The sequence below is a fragment of the Elephantulus edwardii genome, unplaced genomic scaffold, assembly GCF_000299155.1.
Source record: "Elephantulus edwardii isolate Elephantulus edwardi_28Jun2011 unplaced genomic scaffold, EleEdw1.0 scaffold00052, whole genome shotgun sequence".
Classification (NCBI taxonomy): domain Eukaryota; kingdom Metazoa; phylum Chordata; class Mammalia; order Macroscelidea; family Macroscelididae; genus Elephantulus; species Elephantulus edwardii.
In genome coordinates this window covers 6,383,728-6,406,754 of record NW_006399802.1, presented here as the reverse complement: position 1 = coordinate 6,406,754, position 23,027 = coordinate 6,383,728, and the positions used below count along the sequence as shown (strand labels likewise).

The following is a 23,027-nucleotide window of genomic DNA, read 5'->3' as shown; positions in this document are numbered from 1 at the left end:
GGTACACCTTAGTCCTCAAAGTGGCATTATTGTTCATGGGTACTTTAGGGAGCTCTCTCACAGTAGACTTGCCCAGTGCTCTATATCTCTTAATCACCTGATTGCTGGTCCCAAGAGTTTTTATTGCAGATCTAAGAAAGATGAAATTATTGACAATATCAACTTTTTCTACATCTATCAAGATGTTGCTTTCAGTCCAGTGGTGAGGATTTTTGTCTTCTCGATGTTGAGATATGATTAATATTGAAGGCTGTCATCAGAACTGACCTGTGGTTAATCACATGGAAGGAGATTGCCCAACATTCTCCAGCAGAGCAGCTGGTGGCCTAGAACCATGTGCCTTCGGGATTGCAGCACAGCTTCTTTCCAATAGACCACCAGGGCTTCCTGATTGAAGGTTATAGTTCTTGACTTTCTGCAGTAGCGTTTCAAGTCCTCAGTTTTAGCAAGCAATAATCTGCATAATGCAGGTTGTTGATGAGTCTTCCTCTGATCTAGATGCCACATTTTCTTCATAGAGTCCAGCTTCTTAAATGATTTGCTCAGCGTACACATTGAAGAGATATAGAGAAAGGATAAAACCCTGATCCACACCTTCCTTCATTTTAAACTATGAAATGTTCCCGTGCTCTGGACAGGAGTTTCTTGGACTAGATAAAGGTTTTGTAAGAACACAATAAAGTGGGATTCTCATTCTTCTCAATGTGAGCCATCGTTTGTTATGATCCACATGGTCAAATGCCTTTATATAGTCAATAAAACACAAATTGACATTCTTCTGGTATTCTTTGCTTTCAGCAATGCATCTGAAATCAGCAATGATATCTCTGGTGCCACGGCCTCTTCTAAGATCAACTTGAACTTCTGGAAGTTCTCACACAATGTACTGCTTTGTTTTTTCTTCTTTTAATTAATTAACTAATTAATATACAAGAAAAAATTTACATTGTGTTTCATTCATGTACACTGAATTTTAAACACTCTTTGATTCACATTGTGTTTTTTATATAATCATTCATGTACACAGTATGTTACATAATTAATTACTATTGATCTATGCCTACTATTACCCCACTATTTTTAATACTGGTTTATTTACAAAATTCAAATACACTATTTTTCAGACCAGATCCTTTCCATTTTCCTCACCCTCCCACCCATCAAATTATACATGATTAAAATCTCCCCCACACACCTCCTCCACCCATCTGCTTCCACCACCCCCACTTGGATCCTCATATTTATTCTACAATAATGGTTTTATACAGTATTTGTCTTTGTGGGACTGAGTTAGTTCACTCAGCATAATGCTCTTCAGTCAATGTATATGAACTTTATGAACTTTGTATGTATGTAAACCAGTATAAAGTCATTACCTAACTTGAGAGGGACTGAAGAGCATTATGCTCAATGCATTGTTTTGAAGGAAAGGTAATATTTAAAGAGGTAACAGCCATATAATTTCCAGAAAGAGACAGGATAATCAGAATGTACAAGAAACAGGGTTAATATACACTCAGGTACCTTAGACATAGTGTAGCAAAAGTGTAGAATATCAAACAAAGAGAAGAGTTTAATACATAAAAAAAAGATGCATGGTTTACCAAAGGCTCACAATTAGACCCCTGGTAGACTCCTTCAGTGCAACGAAAAAAAAAAAAAAGTAGCAGGCATTTGAAAAGCAAAGCTGAGATACAGATGATATTCCTGATTAAAAAAAAAAAAGAGTTTAGCCTCTATAATCTAAAGAAAGTCTTAGTAATGAATTTCAGGAGATAAGGTAGTAACATTGAAGGAAAAATTGGAGATTCAAAAAAGTAATGTGGGATAAAATTATTTAATATATAAATAAAAAGAATAAGTCTATTTTTAAAAAAATACAATTTCTGCATTTTGTTCTCCTGTACATAAAGTCACAATGAACAACAGTTTGAGTCATAGCTTTGTAGGGTTTTTGAAGGCCTTTTATTTCAGAAATAGAGAGCCAGTCTTGTTTCCTAGTCTGTCTCAGTCTAGGAGCTGTACTGTAACCTGTCTACCATGGGTGTCCCTTCTGGCATTTAACACATTGGTGGTATAATCTCCAGGATCTCAGCAAGCAACAAGTTATACCAATACAGCAGACTGACGGACAAGTACCGCATTAATAATAGTAAACAATAAGCAAGTGTATACACATCCAGCTATATGGACTGGCATGTGCCACTCTGATTCAGACAATCATATGCTATGATGGGAATGAAAAAAAAATAGAGTTAAATTTATAATTAAAATGAGAATTTCAACATCTATTCTAAAATACAATGTTGTGAGTGATGGGATCCATACACATACAAGGAAGACCTGTTATCATAACTATTATTAAAATATATACACCAACAACTAAAGCCAAAAAAAGAGAGAATTAAGGATTTCTACTAACTATTGCAGTCTGAAATTGATCAAGCATGCAATCAATATGTATTAATAATTACTGGTGACTGTAAAGGTTGGAGATAATGGGGAAGCAATCGTAGTTGGAAAGTACTGACTTAGCAACAGAAATGAGGCTGGAGACTAAAAATTGCATTTTGTACATTCGGTGATTTATTCATAGTGAGTACTTTTTTATAGTTATTTGTGTTTTTATTCTTTAGTTATGAGAGTTTTATATATTCTAGCTGTAAGTCTCATGTCATGTAATGATTTGCCAACATTTACTCCCACTCTGTGGGTTTTCTATTCCTTTCTTAACTGTGACTTTCTTCCTTTTAATGTTTTATTTTAATTTTTTTTATGGTTGCACATTTTTTCTTCCTCTCTCTTCTATGCTCTAGCCCTCTCCGCAATGCACCCCTTGTTCCAGATTATTTTCATACATATAATGCCTAATCATATATTCCTTTTGAACAGTTCTTCCCATCATCTGATTTAATGAAGTATTCATTATCTATCCACTCTTTTCTTATTCTCTACCCAATCCTCACCATGTCTGTCCTATTTAATAACAACAGTGTTATATAGTTTGTCCTTTTGTGACTGAGATATTTCATGCAACATAATGTCCTCTAGGCTCTCCCCATACTGTGTAATGTTTTATAAATTCATTGTTTTTCAATACTCTATAATGTTCCATTGTGTGAATGTACCATAGTTTTCTTGTCCATTCATTTGTCGGTGAGCAGCAAATACTTTTTTTAAGAAACATAAGAGGTGACTTTACACATGGACTTCACCTGATGGTCTGCAAAAGGATCAGACTGACTATATCCGTGGGGAAAAAATCACTGGAGGAGCTCAGTATCAGCAGTCAGAACCAGGCCAGATGCTGACTGTGAAACAGACCACCAATTACTCATTTGCAAATTCAAACTGAGACTGAAGAAGTTTTAAAAAATCCACAAGAACCAAAATACAACTTTGAGTCTATTCAGCCTGAATTAAAAAAACCAACTGAAGAGTAGGTTTGAGACATTGGTTACCAATGATTGAAGATCAGAACAGCTGCAAGCTGAAATCAAGGATATCACACATGAAACAAAAGGTCATTATAAAGACAGAGGAGAAACAAAAAACCCAAAATGGATGTTAGGGAAACTGAAAATTGCATTAAAGCATTGAAAAAAAAAGGCAAAACAAAGAGAAGAGACACTGAAGTAAAAGGGTGGAAGAGAAGATTTCAGAGGGGAGTTCGAGAAGACCAAGCAATGTATTATAATGAAATGTGTAGAGAGCTGGAAAACTGAAAAAGAAAGAACTCGCTTAGCATTTCTCAACCTGAATGAACTGAAAATTCAAGCCTTGAGTTGCAATATTGAGAGGTGACTGATCCAAGAAGATGAAAGCAATATACAGAATCACTGTACCAAAAAGAATCAGCTGACACTGAAATATTTCAGGGAGTACCATATAATCAAGAGTCAACTATCCAAAAATGGCTAGAACAGTACATTGACAGGGAACTGCCAAAAGACCAACTTGCGTTTGGAAGAGACTCTGCACCAAGGCTATCACTCCAAATGTCAGATAGATCCTCAAAGCAGACAATACCAGAAGAATGTTTACCTGTTTATTGATTATGTAAAGGCATTTGACTATGTGGATCACAACAAACTCTGGCTAACATTGAGAAAAATGGGAATCCTAGAACACCTAATTGTTCATATGCTAAATCTATACCCAGATTAAGAAGGTATTCTCTGAACACACCAAGGGAACAATGCTTGGTTTAAAATAAAGAAGGGTGTGTGTCAGAATGTGTCCTTTCTCTACACCTATTCAATCTGTATGCTGAGCAAATAATTTGTGAAACTGCACTCTGTGAGGAGGCATGTGGCTTAAGGATTGGAGAAAAACTCATCAGCAACCTGTATTATATAGATGATACAATCTTGCTTGCTGCAAGTGAAGAGGACCTGAAATTCTTGCTACAAAATATCAAAGACTACAACCTTCAATATGGATTATATCTCAATATCAAGAAAACAAAGGTCCTTACCAGGGGGTCAACAGGCAACAGCATAATAGATGGAGAAAGGCTTGAAATTGCCAATGATTTAATATTACTTGGCTCTACATTCAGTAGTCTTGGTACCAAGTTTTATATTCATTTGAATATATTTACCATTAAATAAAAACAATTACTAAGTTACTCATAGAATAAGAAGTACAAATTCAGGATTATAACTGATGAAAGAAAGGAATTTGGCATGTCTTAAGGGGAAAGAATGTATTTTAAAACCGGTACATCAAAATTCCTATGAGGTCTTAAATAGAGGTATTAAAAAGATTAGCTTTTTCTTTTTTTGCTTCAAAAGAAGCAATCATATTTTTTGAGGTTCTATGGCAAATGTGAAAAAGTTGAAAAGTTAAGGAAACACACTCAACGTCTGATGCCAAGTCTCTCAAAAGTAACATATTTCTCAACTGATAGGTTTACAGGTTCATTGTGTTTATTTGCTGTATGATCTGCATACATGTCATACATATATTTGGTCTATATTAGCAACTTTATAACCAAAATTTTTGCAAAGACCATGCAAACAGAACTCACCAGAATGCATTTCACTGTATGAACAGCACTGGGATCCTTATGGTTGGCTGCCCAGTGAAGTGGGATCTTGCCTTCGACATCAGGAATCCCGATGTTAGAATCATGCTTGATAAGCAGCTTCACGTGCTCCGGGTTGTTGTAGTAGGCACTCCAGTGCAGAGCTGTTTGCTGCAAAATAGAAACATTCTCAGAAAAAAATAACAATAATAACAACAACTTCTATGCCCTTAGCATTCGTTCGTATGTATTTTCCCACACACAGTAATCATGGCATTGCTGGGAGATGAGTGATATTTTTTCTCTCTCTTGGTGTGTACCGTCAAATTGGATCTGACTAGTACGGGAGGAGACTGCCCCACCTTCTCCAGCAGAGCATCTGATAGATTCAGAGTGTGCGCCGTTGGGACTGCAGTACAGCTTTTTGTCATCAGGCCACCAGAGCTCTCATGAATGAACTTTTTAATCTGCATGAGACTGGCAAGGAACCTGCCAAAGGGCATAAAGGCAGTAAATGTGAAATAATAGATATTTAATCTAGGTAGCCTGACTCCAGAATCCAACTTTTTTTTTGTGTGTGTGTGTGTTTGTGTACTGTCAAATCGGATCTGACTGGTACAGGAAGAGACTGCCCCTCCTTCTCCAGCAGAGCACCTGGTGGATTTGAACCGTGTACCTCTGGGATTGCAGTGGAGCTTCTTACCACTAGGCCACCAGAGCTCCCTCAGAATCCAAGTTCTTAATCGTAACAGCCATTCACATCATCAAGAACTATTCAGTGATAATACAGAGAAAAAGAAAAGCAGCCCAATGCTTTATGTAATGAACAAAAAGGTAAGTGGTGAACACAACTAGATAAAATGCTTTGAAGATTAATATTCAATGGAATATAAATGGGAAAAAAGGGAACAGGTATGGCTTAGGGGACAGAAGGAGCACTCTGGCTTCACTTCTTCCAAGAAAAATTTGTCCATGCAGCTGGCAGTCCTTTCAAAGGCATCAATTCTTCTTCAGTCTTCTTTATTCACTATCTAACTTTCATATGTATGTGAAGTAATATAAAATACCATGGCTTTTAGCACTTTAAAGAAAAGTCCTTGACAGCAGATGAGTCCAAAGAAATAGGTTTTCTTCATTGCTGCTTCCACGGAAGAGGACCTCTGGTGGCCTACTATGGGAAGCTAACCCAAACACTGTGTCCCTCTGGCAGCTCAAATCCACAGTGGAAGAAAGATGGGCAATCTCAAACTTCCTGGGTGATTTACAGCCTCAGAAACCCACTAGAGGGTCAGCCAGGAATTGGTTCTGGCTTGACAGTAATGAATTGAGTTGATGACTAAGAATTCAAGTAAAATGAAATAATTGACAACTTCAATCTTGTTGCTATTTATCAAGAAGTTGCTTATTGATATAGTTGGGAGGACTGTTTTCTTTAGGTAGAAAGATAATCTACACTGTAAGGTGTAGTGTTTGATCTTCTTTACTAAATGCTCCAAGTCCTCATCACTTTCAACAAGCATAGCAGTGTCATTTGTATAATAGGCTGTTGGTGAGTCTTATTCTAATTCTGATGTCACTTTCTCACATAGTTCAGTCTCTATGATTATTTACTGAACATACATATTGACTAGGTAGAGCTATGAAAATGTTATGTTTGTGATCCATCAACAGGTTGGACAGCTTGCTAATTATGTAAATAAACTAAATTATACTTTTTGCATGGAAATATGCTAATAAGATACGTGGGACACTAAATTGGCACTTGGTCAGTTCTGCCAGGTTTACTAAATTGAAAAGATTTAGAGGCAGGAAATGGGGATCTCACCATCATCAAGAAGAAAGAACTAGAGAGTACAGTGTTTCCTATGGGGCTGTGTGAATCAGAGAGGGAGAGACAGATGTAGTACTGGTGACATGAGAGGTGACTTGAGGCAAGACAAAACAGACCAGACAGCTAGATAATGGCCATGGTGGCAGCAGTGACAGTAACAACAGTAGTGGAGAACCAGAGGCTAGTGTAGGACACAGCCGAGTTAGGTCTGTTGACCCACTGAGCTAACATCACCTGTGGGACTAAGTTTACTAGAGGAGTGTGGGAGACACATAACTGGTAGAGCTTAAAGAGCTTTGCAAATTTGCTGACCATGCTAGAGGTCAAGCCTACAAGTCTGAGCAACAGAAAGAGAGGTCAATCTCCAATCATGCCTGAGAAGAGGCTGTCCTGATGGAATAATTGTATTCTGAAAGTTTCCAACCTGAATTATAACCTGTTACTCCCTAATAAACCCCATAACTGTAAGTATTGTCTGTGAGTGCTGTGTGGCCATAACAACAACTTAGGAAACCCAGAAGTAGAGTGAAGTAAACACCTGCCACATTGCTTATTTTATACAAAGAAAATGTGTAATTTATTTATAAGGAAACATATAATTTTGGATTTTTTCAAAGTAAAAATGAGAGGTGATTATATAACAAATAATCAACCAATACCCATATACATAGCAATTCAATACTGTTGGATAGAAAACTAAAACCTCTATTCATTGAGGGAGAGGCTAAAGGCTCTGATGTTGAAGCTCCCTTTCATTCTCTATGTTCTCTAATGGGGAAATTGATGGGGAGATTTCCCCTTTAGAGCCAGCTCAATCTTACTGAAGTCTAATTAACAAAAAAAAGTCTCCATGTCAGTCCTGTTTTATAACAGTGCATTATGCAGTATTTGTCCTTTTTGTGACTGAGATATTTCACTCAGCATAATGATGTATGATTAGGTATTATGTGCATGACAATAATCCAGAATAAGAGGTACAGAGCAAAGTGGACTGGAGGGCAGGAGGAGGGAGGAAATTGTACAACAATGAAAAAGGATCTTTCTAAAGAGAAAAGTGAACTGGAGGGTGGTATGGAGGAAAATGTGCAACAACGAATGAAAGGAAATCCAAGTTTTTTTGTAAACTTTCATTAAGATATCAATAAAAAACTTACAGTCACTGAACTCAATTACTACAGGGTCAGCTGTTTTTCAGATGCTGTCCTTGACCCTTAGGCTGTTATTACTGTACAGGTGATTATGTGTGTGGGAGGCAGGAGTGGAGATTGTAGATGGAGGGTTATGAAGATAAATGTGGAGTATTCTCTGTAAACTCAGTTTTGTCTAATGGCATTGTTGAGATCCTGTGCCCACTTCTAGTAACTAGACTTTGGTTTGGTTTCATTTCTAAGGCATAATTTCTACTTTTTTGGTCAAAGTTTGATCAATGGACATCTTATTTCCTGTGACGAAGTGCCAGATAGAAAAAAAGAGAATTATTGCATTTGTCTATAGACCACACTTTTCACCAAAGAATGAAATAATAGTGCATCAATCAAAACAAGACCAATGTGAACAATATATTAAAATTCAAGAGCACAGATGATAATAGATTCTAGCAAGAAATGCCAGAGCAAATTTAGTTCTAGAACTCAAATGAACCTAATTAGAATTTTTCAGCTAAAATTTATTGAAGGCATCTGTTAAATGTCATTAGGTGCCACTGAGCCAGTTCCAATTCGGAGCAACCACCCTACCTACAACAGAACAAAACCCTGCCTGCCTCCGGACCATGCTCACAATCGTTACCATGTTGGAGACCACTGCTGCAGCCATCGTGCCAATTCAGCCAACTCATCAGCCCTGTACTTGACCAACCCTACTGTCCTTCCTCAGGGAATGGTCTTTCTTGACAACGTGCCCAAGGTCAGATGAAATCTCACCAGTCTTGATTCTAAGGAACACCCTAGCTGAACTTCTTCCAAGACAGATTTATTAAGTCTTCTGGCAGTCCACGTTGTTGTTATGTGCCATCAAGTAGCTTGCGATTCATAGCGACCCTATGTACAACAGCCCTAAACCCTGCTCTAGCCTGTGCCAACCTCATTGTCTCCGACACACCTACTCCCATTACCCCAATCACTGAATCGAATCCATCTCATCAAGGGTTTTCCTCTCCTGCGCTGTCCATAGTATACTAAATATTCTTTGTCAATACTGTAATTAAAATGCATCAATTCTTCCTCAAAATTCCTTTGTTGCTGTCAAGCTTTCATATACATATGAAACAACTGACAACACCATGATTTTGTCCAGGAGCATCTTAGTCTGTAAGACAACAGCCTTGCTTTTTAGCAAGTAAATATTTTGATTTCTTGGCTGTTGCTTTCCTGGGCAATGATTGTGGGTCCAAATAAAAGCAAATCATTGATAACATCAATCTTTTCTCCATTTACCATGCATGATATTGCTTGCTGGTCCAGTTATGAGAATTTTTATTTTCTTTATGTTAAGGTGCAACCATCCCAGAAGGCTGTAGTCTTTGATATTCACCAATAAGTGTCCTCTACTTTCAGCTAGCAAGGCTGTATCATCTACATGTTACTGAGTTTCTTCCAATCCTGATTCTTCATAAATTCTATTTTTTGGATTATTTCTTCAGACTGAAGTAAGAATAGTAAAATGATATCATCCTAATTAACATTTTTCCTGATTCTAAATCATGGTATCCCTTGTTCTATTTAAAAGATTCCCTCTTGGTCTATATAAAGGTTTTTAAAAAGCACAAGTGTTCTAGATTGCCCATTCTTTGTAGTGTTGTCCATATTTTGTTTTAATTCACATAACTGAATACCTGTACATAGACAATAAAAAAAAGTAAACATAACTTTCTAGGACTCTCTAGCATAAGCAATGATATCCCTCAATCCACATGCTCTTCTGAACCTGACTTGAACTTCTAGTGTTTTGCTGTCAATACAGTGCTGCAAGCACTTTTGAATTATCTTCAGCAAAATTCTACTTTAGTGTGATACTAATGGTATAATTCTATAATGTAAGCATTCTTACATTTTCTTTGGAATGGACACAAATATGGGCATCTTCCATATAGGTCCTGTCTTCCAAGTTTCTTGGCATAGACAAGAGAGTGCAGCACTGCATCCATTTTTTGGAACGCTTCGAGTGGTATTCCGTCAACTTCTGCAGCATTGTTCTTTTTCAAGACCTTCAATATAGTTTAGACTTCTTCCTTGTATATCATTTCTTTTCATATTGTTTTTAATTTATTTTTTTCATATTGACTTTTAATAATATTTCTGAAGTGGTTGAACCTCAACCAATGATTTTTTTTTTGTACAATGACTATGTGTTTCCTTTCAACTTACTTTGACAAGTTCTTGATACTGGGTTTCTAGCCCAACATTGCAACTTGGGGCTTGGATTTTTTCTTTATGTCCTTCAACCTGAGAATTTCCATATATGTTCTTTCCTTTTCATTTTTAATTCCAAGTTTTTGCATATTTAATTAATTAATATTTATAATTCTGTACTTATCTTCCAGAGCTGCCCTTTTCAATCTTTTTAACTCTTTTACACCTCCCCCTCAGACTCTTTCCTTTCTCTTTAGCTGCTCTGTATTCAAGAGGAAGCTTCAAAGTCTCTGCTGATAATATTTTGGTTTTTCCTTTTATTTTAATTGAGATTTTATTGTAAGTTTATAAAGAACTTGGATTTCCATTCATTCATTGTTGTACATTTTCCTCCCTGTCCCCCCATCCGCATTTTTCTTTTCTTTCATATCTTTTTTATCCCCTTGTGCTTTCTTCATGTCGGATGCCCTTGATGATATCCCACAGGTCAGTCACTAGCATCCAATGTCAAACACATTCTCAAGATGGTCTTTACATACAGGCATTTAAGGTCCTATTTTGTCTCTCGGGAACACACTTTCATTTTCTTCAGCTTCAAAACTAGAACTCATATTTGAGCAACTGTTGTTCTGTTCTGCAGTCAGCCCTGGTCTTGTTCTCACAGATCACAAAGAACTTCTCCATCATCTCTTTCCACAGATGAGGTTACTACCACAAATAGGTATGAAATATTGGGCCTGGGGGTCAGAAAAACTGGGTTAGAATGCTAGTTCTGTCACTTAGATCTTGGGTAAAAATGTAATCTTTCTCTTTTTAGCTTTCCTATCTGTGAAAAAAGAGATGAAACTCTACTGACCACACACAGGTATGACTATAAAAATGACAGATTTAACTATTCCCCAGAGTATATATAGACTTGTATATACTACATACAAGTACATGCACAGTTGTCACATGTATAGAGTGTAATTCGTATCTTCTTGAGGTTTTATCAGAAGGAAGCAAATAAAAATTTGTTTTCTGCTCTCACTTATTTCCAATTTGATAAACAATTACCTTATTTTTATCCTGTGTGTCTACTTCTCCTGGTGCCATGAATTTCAGCAGAAGCGCCAAACACTTAGGACTTTTGTGTCGGGTAGTCAAGTGCAAGGGAGTCATCTCTTCTAGATCCTTCTGCATCCAATTGGCTCTTCGTGTGAGTAAAAGTTTCATGAAACGATAATTTCCCTAAATAAAATACAAGAGATGATAAGAAAACCTTTAGTCTGGGATAATAATTTAAAAAAAAATCTGAAAATGTTTTCAGCATTTCGATGATTTTGCTAGAGTAATACAAGAACTCTTTGTAATTCTAGTAGATGTCAGGTTTTTTTTGTTCATGTTTCCTTCCAACCATTTTCTCTATATATGTAATTTATACAGTGTATAATACTTATCTCAAACTCTCATTGCCGTCAAGTCAGGACTGACTCTTAACTGACCCTCCAGCAGGTTTCCAGGGCTGGAAATTGTTTGGCAGGAGGCTGCTTGTCTTTCTTCTGTGGTACAGCTGCTGGATTAGAACCCCCAGAGGATATACGAAGCCTTGAGTCAGTAGGCAGCACAACTCCCTACTGACCACACCACTCTTGTTGTGTACCATGGAGTCAGAACTGGCCCATAGCTGACCCTCCAGCAAGTTTTCAGAGGCAGTTAACCACACGGGAGAAGATCGCCCATCTTCTCCCGTGAAGCAGCTGCTGGATTCGAACCACATACCTTTGGGATTGCAGTATGTTTCCTAACACTAGGCCACCACAGCTCCCTGACCACACCACTAGACCTCCCTTATACAATGCTTATATGGTGTTATCCATTTTAGTAACATGTTTTATCTAACCATTACATTATTTCACGATATTTAGAATGGTTCTGCTATTTTGCTTTTCTAGAAAATGTAGCAACGTATATATTTTCCCCATATAGCTGTTTCTTAATTTTTTCATAAAAATGAGTGAACTGGGGGGGAGGGGTGGGCAGGGAGAAAAATGCAACAATGAATGAATAGAAATCCAAAGTCTCTGTAAACATCCATTAAAATTAATAATAATGAATATATATATATTCTTGGGAATCACATTTATGAATAAAAGGAGACTGAAGATTTTATAGTTTCTAATGTATTTTTCAAATTGCTAATGTTTAAGTTCCAGTAATTCTGATCAACACCTACTGTTGTTGTTATGTGCTGTAAAGTCACCTGTGACTCATAGTGACCCTATGCACAATAGCTCTGAAGCCTGCCATGTCCTGAGTCAATCTCACTGATTATCACACCTACCCCCATTGCCCTAGTTACTGTGTCAATCCATCTCATCTGGGGTCTTCATCTCCTGCACTGTTCCTCCACCCTACCGAGCATGATGTCTTTCTTCAAGGACTGGTCCCTTCTGGCCAAGTGCCGAAAGTATGTGAGTCAGAGTTTCAAAATCTAGCCTCCAAGGAGAAACTTGGTTTCACCCTCTCCAAGACAAACCTTTTTTTTCTTCTTCTTGGCAGTCCATGGTATGTTCAAGACTCTTCTCCTGCACATCAATTATTTTTCTGTGATCCTTAGTCACTGTCCAGCTCTCTAAAACACAGCAAGTAATTATGAAGATCATGGCCTGGATGAGGCGCTCCTTAGTCTCTAGACTGACATCACTGCTGTTCAGTACTCTGGAGCGGTACTTGACAACAGATTTTCCCAATATATAAAGTATAACACCCTATGAAATAAGCAGATTTTTAACTTCTAAGGGGTTGTACTGCTAATCCATAAGCGGTTTTGGATCCACCAGCAGTTCCATGAGAGAAAGATGAGCAATCTTCTCCCATGAGCTTCACAGCCTGAGAAAGTCAACTGGAGTCTGGACTCCACAGCAATGACTTGACTGAAATACCTGATTTGTATGCTCATTCAACTTGCAAGCAGTTTAGCTATAATCCATAAAGCACTGCAGTAGTGGTGATTCAGGACAAATGTGATCTAGTGTCTGTGTAATAACAGCTATGAAACAATATTCTGAAAAGATCATTCTTTTGAGCTCTTTCTTGAGATCTAGTTTCTTATATGGTGGATACCACAAATATTTTTTAGTCACTATATGCAAATAATATGTAAGTACTGACCAACTTCTCTGCCTCTGGCCATGACTAATATTTATCTCTCCCTGCTCAGATGGCTTCACTTTGCTTCGCTCCACAGTTAAGATTCTTGGTTCCAGCATCCAGGATATCAAAGTTTGAATTGCATTGGGAAAGTCTCTCCAGACTACTGAAGAACAACGTCAGTCTGGAGACTAACGTGCACCTGACCCCGGCCATGGCCTTTGCAATTACTTGCAATGCATCAGAAGGCTGGACAATGGCGGGAAGGACTGAAGGAGAATTGATGCCTTTGAGCTGTGGTGCTGGAGAAGAGTAGAGAATATATCATGGACTGCTAGGAGAACAAACAAGTTTGTCCTGGAGAGAATGAAAACCAGGCTGCTCCTTGGAGGCAAGGATTCTGAGGCTTTATCTGACATACTTTGGGCATGTTGCCAGGAGGGACCAGTTCTCAGAGAGGGACATCTGGGTGGGGGGACATTGTAAGAGGAAGACACTTGATGAGACAGATTGACTCACTGACAGAGGTAACTGAAGTAGGTGTGTGAGAGACAATAAGGTTGACTCAAGATAAAGCAGGGTTCAGAGCTGTACACAGTGTCACTATGAGTCACAAATAACCCAACAGCACATAAACAACAACATTCAGAAGGCACAGGATAGGACAGGGTTCAGATCTGTTGTTTATAGGGTCGCTAGGAGTCCTACTAGAGCCAAAGGCTTCTAACAACAACAGCCATTCAAAGTACAAGGAGCCTTGGTAGCAGAGTAATTAAAGCTAATTTAAAGTAAATTAACTACTAACTAAAAAATGGATGGTTTTTCAAGGAACTCATGCAATATTATTCAAAATGGTTGACTCTGGAGAACATTATGCTGAGTGAAATATCCCAGTCACAAAAGGACAAATATTACATGATGCCACTGTTGTAGAATGGGACTGTCCTTGGGGTTAGGGAGACACTGAGTAAGATGGGTTCAATAATGTATACTGCACTGAAGCAGAGGAGGGAGAGAACCGTCTAAAAGAGAGATGTAACTGGGTATTTCTGTCATCACAGGAGACTAGAGCGAGGGCTGCATGGTGGAGGGGACCTGGGGGAGGGTTTGTAAAACAATGAAAGAATCTTTTCTTTTACTTTTCCATAATTTTTGGACTCATGTACTTATAACTTGTTAGTCAAATTTGTGTCTTCTAGGTTGCAACACCCCCATGATACATCTTGAAGGATATGTACATGTACAGCCAAGCACAATCAATAAGAGTGCATCTGAATTCCAAAATCAATCTCCATAATAGTCTATGTGTTTCCTACTGCCAAAGGGGCCCTTTAGAGTAGTGAGAGAAGATCTTCACCCTGAAACCCACAGCGTCCCTTTTCAGCAGGAAGTAGCTAAGAGAATACGCCGTGCCCTTTTCCTTATGACTCAGGGTGAAGTCTCTCTCAGGGAGGAGTGATAGGGAATGGCAAAGGATACACTGACAAAGAAGATTAATCAGAACTGGCTTTGACAAGCACTGTGGCATTTGGACAAGAACAAACTGGGAGGAGGGTAGAGAGAATAGTGCAACAATGAATGAGTGGAAGCCCAAAATCTCTGTAAATGTTTATGAAAATTAATAAAATATAATTATAGGGGAAAAAAAAACACCAAAAAAAAAAAAACAAAAAAACAAAAGGACAAATACTGCATGGTGCCAGTACTATAAAATGGGACTGACATCAGGGTTGGGGGGAGACTGAGAAAGATGGGATAAATTATGCATACTGCATTGAAACAGATGAGGGAGAGAACTGTTTAAAAGGAATCTATGATTAGGTATTATTGCCATAACAGGAGTCCAGAAGAAGGCTGCATAGTGGAGTGAACTTGGGGGGAGGGACTGTATAACAATGAAAGAATTTTTCTTTTACTTTTCAAAGAGAGGAATGAATTAGGGGGAGAAAAGAGCAACAATAAATGAATGGAAATCCAAAAAAAAAAAAAATGGATGGTTTTTCCCCATGGTTTGTTCCGGGGGGGGGGGGGCAGGTGCAGTAGTCTGCTTCTGTATAGATTTGTTTTTTCATTGTGATATAGGTGAAATTAGTTTCCCGGTCAATAACTGATACACATTTTGCTTTGTGACATTAGCTACCCTCAAGGTAATAATATTCTTCTCACTCTTCTCTGCGTTCCCCCTTTCTACTCGTCCATTTTTCCTGCCTCCTGAACTTTGTTTTTGGGTAAATGTTGCCCTTTTAGTTTTGTGTAGCTTATGTTTCTGAGGAGTACCTTGCTGTAAGTGGGGTCACCTCTAGGTTTGAAGGGCACCTAAGTGTCATAAAATTGGAGATTCTATCAGTCTAAATCAGAACAGTAAAGACGGTCTTTTTAATGACTTTTAATTTTATTCTATATTTTCCTCCCACTCTGTCCAGAACCTTCTATTCTGATTCTAGTCACCTAACTGACTTCTTTGCCTCTGGTCTTTCCCTCACTGTAATCCGTTCTGTGTAAGGAAAAAGAATCACTGTCTGAAGGTATACCTGTCATTGTTATTTATTCTTTGTAAAAAAAAAAATTAAAGAAGTCCTTAGTGGCTAGTCATAATTTCTAGGATAAAATCCAAATAATTCCATCCAGAGTTCAAGTTCTGACTTTGTTAAACAAGGGCATCTTTATATTTTATTAGTCTTTCCAAAGAATCAGCATGCATTTTCTTTATGTTCTTTCAGTTCTTTGTTATTCATTTTACATATTTGTGCTGTTACTTCTCACTTCCTATTTCTATACCTGTTATCTTATTTTGCTAACTCCTATAGTTGGATGCTTAGTCCAATACTTTTCACTTTTCCTCCTTTTATCTTTAATTTATCCCATGGCATCTCACAAGTTTTTATATGTAGAATGTTCATGGTATGTCAGTTCAATATATCATTTCCATTTTTATTTCTCTTTTGACTATATAAGGAGTTCTGGTCCTATAGTGTGTTACATGTTGCTCTCCTAACTGAAAAGTCAGTGATTCAAACCCTCAGGTGCTTGATGGGAGAAAAATGGGAGTTTCCTCCCTAAAAATCCCTGATGGCTTTGGATGCTCAACAGAGGGTGTTATGAGAGCTGGAACTGACTCACGGCTGGTAGGTTTGCTTTTATGTATTTATATCTGTTTTGACCATACAATATCCAATAGAAGTTTTTCAGAATTTTGAATATTCTAGTATACTTTTAATTTTATTTTCATTTCTAATATTGGGGTCAGTACATAGTTTGTATGGCATAAAATCTTATGCATTTGTTATGATTACTTTTTTTAATGATTACTTTTGAAGCCTAAAAACTGGTCAGTTTTTCTAAACCTTCCATGTCTGCTTGAAATGACTGTACACTTTCTAATTATTGAGAGCAGTATTATTTATACGGTCAATTAAGTTTGTTAGTGCTGTAATTAAAGTCTCGCTGATTTTTTAATCTATTCTTTCAGTCTTGGAGAGAGGTGCATTAATAAATCATAATGACATACATATTTGTCCATTTTTCCTTGTACTTCTGTCAAGTATTTGGATATAAGTGTATCAATGCAGCAAACATTGTTAATTGGCTAAATGACCATATCCAATTATCTCCCTTCCTTGCTATTTTCTATTGAAAATTCTGTATTGCTACCCCAGTTCTTTCCATGCATGACGTCTCTTTCCAAGGAAAAGCTTCATCACTTTTGTCTTCAAGGGGCACTTTAGCTGCACTTTTCCAAGACATATCTGTTCTTTTGACAGTCCATGGGATATTCAGTGTTCTTCTCTAGCATTACAACTCAAAGGCATCAATTGATGGAGGGTCAGCAAAGGAGAAAAAGACCCACAAGGTGGACTGACACAGTGGACTTCTGAAATGGGCTCTAGTGTGTCAGAGATGATGAGGATGACACAGTAAAGGGTTCATACCAGCTGTTCACAGGGTCTGTATGAGTCGCACTTGACTCACAACATCTAACAACAACCACCTACTCCTAGTGAATGAGGCTGAGGCGGGAATCCTCTAAGAATGACCTTGGGAAAACTTCTAGAAAAGTGTTCAGCCCACTTCCATTGAGTTGGTTTTGACTCCTGGGGATTCTCTATTGGGTTCCTAAAGCTGTGATGCTTTAGTGGAGAAAATGGTCTATATTTCTCCAAGGGGGTTGCTGGTGGATTTGAAACAGTCCTTTTGGCTAGCAGCCCATAAGTAATGAACTCTGCCACCAGGCATTTGTTTCCTGACAAAAAAGGAGCGATGTAGCTGGTATCATGCTCTTCTTTCTGCCTGGAAGGTAGACATGAGAGCCATCCTGTGACTATGAGGTGACCAGCATTCAAGAACACTGGGAGCTTGTTACCCTGAAATCATCACTTGAAAGAAAAATGCTTTCAAGGTCATCTTCACTCTTTGGTCACAGCTTAAGCTGACATTGTTTTCCCTCAGCACTATCTTCTGGTTTCTATTGATGCCGTTCACCTACTTACTAAAAACTGAAAATGGTTTAGTCGAAAATGGCTCATTGCTCTTTGTTGACTATATTCTGACTCATTCAGTATCTGAGCATTTTTCCAACCTCATTCATTCACATTACTCCTTATGCCTTGAAAAATTTGGTCCCTAACAGGCCAACTCAAGTCTCAGCTCAAATGGTCCTTCTCAGAGATGCTTTCTTTGATTACTCTGCCTAGCTAGAATTTAATCTTCATTCTAATAGCTTTTCATTTCTTTCACAGTACCTTGTACATTTGTAGCCACACATATGTTTCTTTTCCTGTCCTTACTGTAATCTTCTTCATGTACTATGTACTCATTTAACCACTGGGCTTGGCATAGCTTCTGCAACCAAGTAGGTGCTTAATAAATATCACTTGGAGGACTGAGTGAATAAGAGAATGAAGTATTTTTACAGGTTCCCCCCCCCTTGGTTTGCATACAGTAAATCATTAACATTGTGTTTCATAGAATCATTCATATACACTGTATTTTTTATAATGAATGGTTATTGATCTGAGCCTATTATTATGTTATCTTTTTGAGTCCTCACTGAATCTTTCCCATTTCTTCACCTCACACCCCCTCCACCCTCTGACCTTTGCTACCCTAGTGATTTCCATGCCCATACTCCCCCCACCCCCATTCTTTTTCCCTTTTGGACATTTTTACTAGTTATCCTTCTATTTTTGTAATAATGGTCTCATGCAGTATTTGTTCTTATGCTCACCCAGCACAATGCTCTCTAGACTGTTATATGCTATATAGTGTTTTATGAATTTTTTTTTCCCTCCTTCACAGGGTTTTGTTTTCCTTTACTCCTTTTTAGTTTTAGTATTAGATCATATCAGTCAAGGGTCTTAGTTCTCAAATGTCTGGTATTCTATGACTTTCACTTATGAACATTTCATTTCTCTGAGCTTCCTTCACAGTACATCATTTCTCTGGACCACTCTATGCTATGAAATGCCAGTTCTTGAGAAGAAAGGTGCTAGAATTTCCTCAAGAGGGCACTCTGCTCTAAACCTCTTAACCATCTTTGCTTTGAAAAAGAGAAAGTGCCCAGGAAAAACAAATCTATGTGGCAGTTCATACTGAAAAATAAGGGTTGACCTTTCAAAGCATAACATTTCAGATATTGCAGAATAATTCATCATGACCTTTTAAAGATGTTCAATCATTTTGACTCTGAAATTGGAGGCAAAAGGAAGTGGAAAAGGGTGTTGGGTAGATGAGTAGTACTGAGTTCGAGACACAATGCTTGGCACACATATATTTTACCTTACTCTGGGGACTTTTGGTCTACACAAAGCATGGCAAAACCCCATAAGCCTATTTACATATTCATTCAACTTTCTTGGGCCTTGTTATGAAGCAGGAAATAATGAGAGGTTTACAATTTACTTACTACAAAGTGCTCTGACACTGATTTCCTCTTTGACTCTTAAAAATGTATAATAGAATTTTTTTTTCACAGATTACATAAACTATTGTCCTGAACTGCTATCTCTTAATCTGTAGGATGGGGAAAATACTACCACTAATAATAATATAACACATATGAAAAAGAGACATATTATTTGTAATTAGAACAACCACTAATTAAATGCTCAATAGCTGGTACTACTATTATTATAAACAATTTTCCACTTTAAAGAAGGCAACAAAACATTCAAGTGAAAATTTTTGTACATGGTAGAGGCCATGCATATTAGAAGGGATTCCTAGAGATCGTGTATATAGTTCGGCTTACAATGAAAAGAGAACCAAGATTGTTTTTTTCCGTTGCTGTCAAGTCAACTACCACTCTTAGCAACCTTTAGAACAACAGATCAGAACTGTGACCTACCTAGATTTTTACTTTTAAAATTAAAAATATTTGGAATGTTGTAAATAATGTGGGTATGTTTTTTTTCCACATTGAGAAAGATAATATATGTATAGAAAACAAGGCAGGACAAACAAAGCCACACCCAACAGGAGTTTTGCTTCAATTCTGTGGTAATTAAAGCTATGTGATCAGGTCAGCTTCTACTATCCCAAAGGACAGAGATCTAAGAGATATTACCTAGAAAGGTTGAGTCTAAAAAGAATTATTATACATTTGGAGTAAGGTCAACCTCCTCTTCCTCATGATATGTTGTTGTTGTTTGTTGTTATGTGCCGTCGAGTTGTTTGAGACTCATAGCGACCCTATGTACAACAGCCCTAAACCCTGCTCTATCCTGTGCCAATCGCATTGCCTCTGACACATCCATTCCGATTACCCCAGTCACTGAATCAATCCACCTCATAGAGGGTCTTCCCCTCCTGCGCTGTCCCTCTACTCTACCCAGCATGATGTTCCTCTCTAAAGACCTGTTTCTCCTTGCAGCATGTCCAAAGTATGTCAGACGAAGCCCCAGAATCCTTGCCTCCAAGGAGTGGCCTGGTTTAACCCTCTCTAGAATGAATCTGTTTGTCTTCTTGGCAGTCCATGGTACATTCAATACTCTTCTCCAGCACCACAGCTCAAAGGCGTCAATTCTCCTTCTGTCCTCCTTAGTCATTGTCCAACTCTCTGATGCATAACAAGTGATTGCGAAGAGCATGGCCTGTATCAGGCGCACCTTCATCTCCAAAGAGACACCGTTTCTCTTGAGTACTTTAGAGAGGTCCCTAACAGCAGACTTTCCCATCACAATATTTTTTTGTATGTATGTATGCATGTATGTATGTATACATACATACGTGTGTGTGTGTGTGTGTGTGTGTGTGTGTGTGTATAAATAATACTAAGGGAGCGCTGGTGTCCTAGTGGGTAAGGAGGTATGTTATCACCTCACTCAAAGACAGGTGGTTTGAGTCTACCAGATACTCCACAGGAAGAAGATTGGCAGTCTCCTCTCAAGAGATTTACAGGCTCTGCAAACTTGATAGAGGATTAGCTACATGGTGGTTTAAACATGATGGTAATGAGTTGAGGGGCTGTACCATATCAACTTAACTGTCATCAAGCTGGTTCTGACTCATAGTAATTGCCATCTAACGTCTGAGGCTGTAAATCTTTCTGAGAGGAGATAGCCCATCTTTCTCACATGGAGCTCTGGTGTCCTAGTGGTAAGGAGCTGCACTGCCAACCTGAAGGTACACGGTTCAAATATACCTGCTAACCTTCCCTGGTGGTCTAGTGGTTAGGATTCGGTGCTCTCAAATATAACAGCTACTCCACAGGAGATAGATGAGTAATATCCTCCTGTGAGATTTGCTGTCTCTGAAAATTTGCTGGAGGATCAGCTATGGGTTGGTTTTCACTTGATAGTACATAACACACAAATGCGGGAGCTCTGTTGGCCTAGTGGTAAGGAGCTGTACTACCAATCCAAAACTAAGTGATTCGAATCCACCAGCTGCTTTACAGGAGAGAGATGGGCAGTCTCCTCCCATGGGATTTACTGCTTCTAATAACTTGCTATGGTCAGTCATGGGTGGATATAACTCGATGGCACACAACAAAAACAACAGAACAAATATATAAATATATATAATCATATAAATGTAAAACAAGCATTTTGTTATGTTGTTGTTATGTGCCATCGAGTTGTTTGCAACTCATGGTGACCCTATGTACAAGAGCCCTAAATGCCATTCTATCCTGTGCCAACCTCGCCATCTCAAATACACTCATTCCCACCACTCCACTCACAGTTCATTCAAAAACCTAATCATTATTTTCCAAAAGATACATTATCTAAAATTTAAATAAAATAGGAATAGAATTTATTATTAATTCTTATGATATATATATACTTACTTCTTTATAAATTCTCAAAGCATTTGCCCTATTACATTTTAAAGGGTGCCATTTCCCCCAGGAAGTATTATAGGCCACAAATATAAGGTGTGTCTGATACAGGCCATGGTTTTTGCAATCACTTGTTACGCATCAGAGAGTTGGACAATGACTAGGAAGGATAGAAGGAGAATTGACGCCTTTGAGCTGTGGTGCTGAAGAAGAGTATTGAATGTACCATGGACTGCCAAGAAGACAAACAGATTCATTCTAGAGAGGGTTAAACCAGGCTGCTCCTTGGAGGCAAGGATTCTGGGGCTTCGTCTGACATACTTTGGACATGTTGTAAGGAGAGACAGGTCTTTAGAGAGGGACATCATGCTGGGTAGAGTAGAGGGACAGCACAGGAGGGGAAGACCCTCTATGAGGTGGATTGATTCAGTGACTGGGGTAATCGGGATGGGTGTGTCAGAGGCAATGAGATTGGCACAGGATAGAGCAGGGTTTAGGGCTGTTGTACATAGGGTCGCTATGAGTCGCAAAAGACTCGACGGCACATAACAACAACAACAACAATTATATCAAACTTCTCTGGAATGGTATATATACAAACAGATCTTGAAAACTCTGTGGCAGGGCTGGGAGAAGCACTGAACAGGTCCTGGACATTCATGAATGTTCTCAATGGGCAGGCCGAGGACACAGAGCCATGCCTGCCCTTTACTATGGCCAATTCTCAGGGTTAGGTTTGCAGAAATGTACACTTTTGGACAATGCTGTAGCTGGCTTACCACTTCCTAAAAGTGGAAAATCCCCCCAATTCAGCATTCAAGAGATGCCATGAGAACCCAGTGTGTGCACAGAGGATATCTGGACCCTGTGAATCACCTCCATGGTTATCGAGAGCAAGGGTACTAGGCCCTTATCTTTATTAAGAGATTTCGAAATGGTTTTCTTCAAATTTTCTTGCAAAGAAAATGAAATTTAAAAAACTCCAAACTAGAAATACAACTCCCTGTATTCTACCTAAGAAGTCCTGATGGCATAGTGTGTAATGTTGTAGGTTGTTACCAAAAGGTTGCAGGTTTGATCCAGCAGTCTCTCCACAGGAGGAAGACAGGCAGTCTCCCCCATAAAGACTTTCAGCCTTAGAAACCTGATGGAGGGTGGCCTGATGGAGGGTAGCCTGCTGGAGCGTGGCCTGATGGAGGGTAGCCTGATGGCCAGTGGCTTGGTGGCAAGCGGCCCCTGGAGGGTAGCCTGATGGAGGGTAGCCTGATTTAAAATGGTTTGGTGGTGGGCGGCCTGATGAAGGGTAGCCTGATGGAGTGTGGCCTGATCGAGGGTGACCTGATGGAGGGTGGCCTGATGGAGTGTGGCCTGATGGAGTGTGGCCTGATGGAGGGTGGCCTGATGGAG

The 23,027-nt window shown here is 38.6% G+C and overlaps 1 protein-coding gene across 1 annotated transcript in view; it reads right to left on the bottom strand.

The window, feature by feature from the left end:
• Positions 1 to 23,027, bottom strand: part of INVS (inversin) — a 180,186-nt gene that overhangs the window by 70,085 nt on the left and 87,074 nt on the right. Inside the window, exons 3-4 of the mRNA XM_006886972.1 lie at positions 11,267 to 11,440; positions 5,033 to 5,200 (exon numbers count right to left, since the gene is read on the bottom strand). Of these exons, the coding sequence (XP_006887034.1) occupies positions 5,033 to 5,200; positions 11,267 to 11,440 (342 nt within the window). The remainder of the gene's footprint in view (positions 1 to 5,032; positions 5,201 to 11,266; positions 11,441 to 23,027) is intronic.